This window comes from Oncorhynchus keta, chromosome 6 (genome assembly GCF_023373465.1).
Source record: "Oncorhynchus keta strain PuntledgeMale-10-30-2019 chromosome 6, Oket_V2, whole genome shotgun sequence".
In the NCBI taxonomy this organism is placed as follows: Eukaryota; Metazoa; Chordata; class Actinopteri; order Salmoniformes; family Salmonidae; genus Oncorhynchus; species Oncorhynchus keta.
This window is the reverse complement of record NC_068426.1, coordinates 6,100,712-6,106,792: the sequence shown is the minus strand read 5'-3', so window position 1 is coordinate 6,106,792 and position 6,081 is coordinate 6,100,712. Positions and strand designations below refer to the sequence as shown.

General features: G+C 40.4%; 1 protein-coding gene across 1 annotated transcript in view; it reads right to left on the bottom strand.

The window, feature by feature from the left end:
• Nucleotides 1-575: 575 nt before the first annotated feature.
• alg5 (ALG5 dolichyl-phosphate beta-glucosyltransferase) overlaps nt 576-6,081 on the bottom strand; it is an 18,904-nt gene continuing 13,398 nt past the window's right edge. Inside the window, exons 8-10 of the mRNA XM_052520361.1 lie at nt 5,422-5,573; nt 4,688-4,773; nt 576-1,619 (exon numbers count right to left, since the gene is read on the bottom strand). Coding sequence (XP_052376321.1) covers nt 1,504-1,619; nt 4,688-4,773; nt 5,422-5,573 — 354 coding nt within the window. The 3' untranslated portion in view covers nt 576-1,503. The remainder of the gene's footprint in view (nt 1,620-4,687; nt 4,774-5,421; nt 5,574-6,081) is intronic.

The following is a 6,081-nucleotide window of genomic DNA, read 5'->3' as shown; positions in this document are numbered from 1 at the left end:
GGGAACCAGAGTTAATACATCTGAATGCATCAGCCAAATTAAGTGAAGTGAGTGGCTTGCGCTTCCCAAATGGCCCACGACTCCCTTTCTCGTGCACTTTGACCAGGGCCCATAGTACTGTGGTAAAAAGGTAGTGCATTTTATAGGGAATAAGATGCCAACATGGGACACAATCTGAGAGAAGAAGTGTTCTCCTCTAGGTGCAGGTCTAGGATCAGTCCCCCCCAATCGTTAAGACAGGGAAATGCTAAACTGACCCAAGATCAGAGGAAACTTCACCTTTCACCATTACAGGGTTGGTACCCCTCAGTATTCTCCACAATATGGTGATTATTGTAATAACATATTGTAGAGAATTCGAAGGGCAGCCCTGGACGAGACTCAAAAATGGGCACAGCAACTGTCAACCCAACACCTTACCCATAATGCAAAGAGATCCTAACCCCTTGACAAGTTGTTGGGTTAAGGTCGCTACGATATTAATAATAATTATATTTTGAATTTAATTTCTTCTAAGCCACATTACCAGTTACAACATGTGATAATAATTAACATGAAAACAACAACAACATTAATCATTAGAGCTGATTTCCATTTAATTTGGTTCAGTCCATCCTTCTACATTACAGACAGACCTATAAAACCAATTAAACCCTCATTGAAAATGGCACCTTCCAATTTTACCTAACCAAAATCATGATAAAAACCAAAAATGATCCATTTGATCCCTCAGCGACACAGTCAACATTCCTCTTCAGCCACACAAACAATTTGACAGAAATGTAAAAAAAAAAACGAGTAACATGGTACACGGATTGATCATGTGGTGCGTGTATCTGAAACCGTGGCAATGGCATGTGCATGTTACCACGGACACCACAAACCCTTTTTCAGGTGAAGGAAAGAAACAAGTATTCTGAACCTGGCAATAGGCGGGACAGACCTGTCAATCAATCATCTAAAGATTTCTCAGCCAATGGCAATGTTCGAAAGAGAACATAGCCCTCCCATTGATGCATTTTATTTTACCTTTATTTAACTAGGCAAGTCAGTTAAGAACAAATTCTTATTTTCAATGACGGCCTAGGAACAGTGGGTTAACTGCCTGTTCAGGGGCAGAACGACAGATTTGTACCTTGTCAGCTCGGGGGTTTGAACTTGCAACCTTTCGGTTACTAGTCCAACGCTCTAACCACTAGGCTACCCTGCCGCCACCAAAATCTCAATAGTCTAAAAATAGCTTCCTCTTCCTCTCAATCTGCAGAGGACATTAAAGAGCTGAACAGGTGAAAACAAACTCCCAGTAGGCATCCTCTTCAATGCTTTCACCTGGCCTGCTAGTTCAGATCAGTGCAGCTGAAGGAGAGGACACAAGGAGAGCAAGCCACGTCAGACTATTGAGCCGCAGCCCACAACTGAGTTCACGGTAATCCCGTCCAACGAGGAAGTTCATCTGTCCAATCGGAGGGCTGTCTCATTGTGCGAGGGCTGATGTGATTGGCTCTAGTCGGTCTTGCGAGGGCTTTCCAGTCTCCAGGCACCAGTGATGTAACGCAGGCGGATGAACACCAGGTCTCGACCCATCTGTAGCCAGCTCCACACTGGCACCAGCTTGGACCCTACAACAACACATAACACATTAAGGGCTGTATCCAGGTTGAACTCCACTTTGCCTCATGCTTAAGAAGAACAGCCCTTAGCTGTGGTATATTGGTCATATACCCCACCCCTCGGGCCTTATAGCTTCCTTATACCCCACCCCCTCGGGCCTTATAGCTTCCTTATACCCCTCCCCCTCGGGCCTTATAGCTTCATTATACCACATAACCAGCTTATAACCATAACCAGCTCAAGCCAGCAGGCAGCCTAGCGGTTAAGATGGGTTATAACCTTATAACACATTATAATGTACTATAACAGCAGGTCTCTACTCATCATTAGCCAGCTCCAAACTGCCACCAGCTTTTTAACCAGTTACGATAAGGTCACTAGGTAGAAACCACTACCATATTAGTTAACCAGTAGCCCACGACTGGAAACATCCGAGACACTAAAACACATCCAATCTACTTACGTATTCTCTCATTTTAAAATGACAGGACAGTTAAGAGTCGGGAGACTGGTTAACAGCGGGGGGATCTGAGGCTCGAACCCCGGTCACCGTGGGGGCATGTTTGGTCTGGGTGTTACCACTGCACTCCAGAACTTTACAGCACATTGCTGTGAGAACGTCATGTTTCAGGCCTACGTGAATAAAGTCAAACGACCCAAACAGCCCAGACAGGTTTGATTAGGTTAAAACTCACCTCCCTCAGTCCAGTTGTGTGTGTGTGTGTGTGTGTGTGTGTGTGTGTGTGTGTATTAGGGTTGAATAGCAGTAACTGGGTTACTGAGATTTCCCCACACAAACCCTCTCCCTGTTCCCGGGATAAATAACTGTGAGAAACCGGTCAATTATAATAAATGATTTATATGAGCAGAAACGGAACTGTTAAATTAAAAACGCCATATCTAAATCTGTCTCCTCTACGGGTCATGGCCTAATCTCTGCTATCTGCATGATCAATCATCAACACTCAGGGTGAGGATAGACAGCACATTTCAGCATCATCTCCTCATGTTAAACATTTTTGTTGTTGTTGTGAATGACGGGTTAGGCTAAGATAAGCTTCCAACTTATAGCCTCGGTCTCTTGTGCAATACACACCTGAGCTCCCACTGGACACTCTCCTTCATGTTCCTAGACTAGACTAGAACAGCTTGCTGGACATTTCTTATACTCATAAGACTATTGGAAGAGGGACGCAAGTTCTTGTTTGCTGATTGTTGAATACAGCAGCCAATAGAACTCACGGCCACAGGCCAGGTAAGTTTGTAAGAAGAGTGAACGTGTGATGGCATTAGGCTGTGTAACAGGTAAACCGTTCAATCTTCGTGAAGAGGAGTGATCGCCGTCTGCATCTCATTCGACTCCAATATTATTCAAGGATGTCATTGGAATGATGAAGATAAGGACAACGAAACAGTTGAAAGCAAGGAAAGAGGAGGTAGCTAATAGCATTATGGGAAATATTATGAAAAAGAGTCAGCCTACTGATTAAATAAAAAAAAAAAAAAATAGGCCCTATTATATTTAAAAATTCAAATCAAATTCGCCACGTCCTGCACAAAGCTTCCTGGTTTGAATGAGAAGCGTAATTCCAGTCTATATAATACAGTATAATTCAATACAGTACAATAATACAGTTTACACTCAAAAACGTTAGCCTTCTGGAGCTAGGTTCATTCATTTACCCAAGAGGCTATATGTAGGTCTATTGGATAACAGCACAATTATTTAGGCTTTTATGGGCTTGTGATCATTAATCTTTAATGTAGGGCTCATTAACTATCTTTAATGTAGGTAGGGCTCATTAAATATCTTTAATGTATGTAGGGCTCATTAAATATCTTTAATGTAGGTAGGGCTCATTAAATATCTTTAATGTAGGTAGGGCTCATTAAATATCTTTAATGTATGTAGGGCTCATTAAATATCTTGAATGTAGGGCTCATTAAATATCTTGAATGTAGGGCTCATTAAATATCTTTAATGTATGTAGGGCTCATTAAATATCTTTAATGTATGTAGGGCTCATTAAATATCTTTAATGTATGTAGGGCTCATTAAATATCTTTAATGTATGTAGGGCTCATTAAATATCTTTAATGTATGTAGGGCTCATTAAATATCTTTAATGTATGTAGGGCTCATTAAATATCTTGAATGTAGGGCTCATTAAATATCTTTAAATGTAGGGCTCATTAAAATCTTTAAATATCTTTAATGCTCATTAAATATGTAGGGCTCATTAAATGTCTTTAATGTAGGGATAATCAAATATCTTTAATGTATGTAGGGCTCATTAAATATCTTTAATGTATGTAGGGCTCATTAAATATCTTTAATGTATGTAGGGCTCATTAAATATCTTTAATGTATGTAGGGCTCATTAAATATCTTTAATGTATGTAGGGCTCATTAAATATCTTTAATGTATGTAGGGCTCATTAAATATCTTTAATGTATGTAGGGCTCATTAAATATCTTTAATGTATGTAGGGCTCATTAAATATCTTTAATGTATGTAGGGCTCATTAAATATCTTTAATGTATGTAGGGCTCATTAAATATCTTTAATGTATGTAGGGCTCATTAAATATCTTTAATGTATGTAGGGCTCATTAAATATCTTTAATGTAGGGCTCATTAAATATCTTTAATGTAGGGCTCATTAAATATCTTTAATGTAGGGCTCATTAAATATCTTTAATGTAGGGAATAATCAAATATCTTTAATGTAGGGATAATCAAATATCTTTAATGTAGGGCTCATTAAATATCTTTAATGTAGGGCTCATTAAATATCTTTAATGTAGGGATCATTAAATATCTTTAATGTAGGGATAATCAGAGTCAGGTAGCATCAGGTTAGAATGTTCATGCTGATCAAAGCTCTAATAAAATCCAGACAGTTATCTGCTTTAGAATGACACTCCCGGTTTTGTCGGGAAATACAGGATTAACTGGGAGAAAAGTAATCTTTCCGGGATGCAACATTTTTAAAATACCGGGGAAATATTCAACGCTAGTGTGTATGTTTAAGTATGAGAGACTCACCCATCTCAGTCTAGTTGACAGACTTACCTTCTATCTCAGTCCAGTTGACGGCCACCTCGGCTATGGGTATCTTAAAGCACTGAGCGATATACAGCAGCTCCACGTCAAAGGCCCTGTGGAACAGTAGAACATTCAAGTTACAATGTTTTTACAACGACGACAACAACGGCCCTGTGGAACAGTATCACACCATATTCAGTGCTAGTCCTTGACTAGTAAACTTTTGTTTTCCGTCATGATCAAGTTGTTTAGAGAGACTATACCAGTGCACCGTTCATTCAAATTGTAGTTATTGGAAGTACAGATTGTGTTGCTAATGGTCTCGTCCAGAGAGAGTGACCGTACCATTGCTCCAGTCAAATTCAAGTTGTAGCTATTATGAGTGGTCTCGTAAAATGAGAGACCGTACCACTGCGTCAGAGAGAAGGTCTTGCACTTTCCCCATTCGTTTTCTTGTTTAAATTAAGCCATCTAATTACTATGTAATAACCATCATTCACAACTTGCAAATATAATGAGGTAAAATTTGCTCCTTCAGATCATTTTTTGAATGGGGTTAGAATAGAACTACAACTACCCCCTTATTATAGAATTTCTTATAGCAGGTAAACGTTGGTATAAGAAAGAGAGAGAGACCTTACTATCGCTCCACGTGCAGGGAGGATAATTATTTTAACTAAGTAGAATACAATACGAGGTAAACACCAATATATTTTGGTATTGGGTGAGCGGTTAAGTTAGCGTTTTGGGGGGGACCTTACCATCGCTCCACATGTAGGGAGGAGAAGGTTTTGAGGGCGGCCTCACGGGTGAAGAGCTTGAAGCCACACTGTGTGTCCTTGATGCCTCGCACACAGAAAAACCAAACTAGGAAGTGGAACCCATACATCAGGAACGTACGGAACCTGGACCGCTACCATGGAAACACAAACAAAACAAATCCATCTACAAGACCTTGGTGTGTTGTTTTTTTAGGGCATCTATGCATTTCATCACAGGGTTACTTAGGTGAAAGAGTGAGAGAAGAGAGATGGCAAAAAGAGATGGGAGAAAGAGATGGGAGAAAGAGAGAGAGAGAGATGAGAGAGAGAGAGAGAAAGAGAAAGAGAGAGAAAGAGAGATGGGAGAAGAGAGAGAGATGGGAGAAAGAGAGAGAGAGGGAGAAAGAGATGGGAGAGAGATGGAGAGAAGAGAGAGAGATGGGAGAAAGAGATGGGAGAAAGAGATGGGAGAAGAGAGAGAGAGAGAGATGGAGAAAGAGATGGGAGAAAGAGATGGGAGAAAAGAGAGAGAGAGATGGGAGAAAGAGATGGGAGAAAGAGATGGGAGAAAGAGATGGGAGAAAGAGATGGGAGAGAGAGATGGGAGAAAGAGATGGGAGAAGAGAGATGGGAGAAAGAGAGATGGGAGAAAAGAGAGAT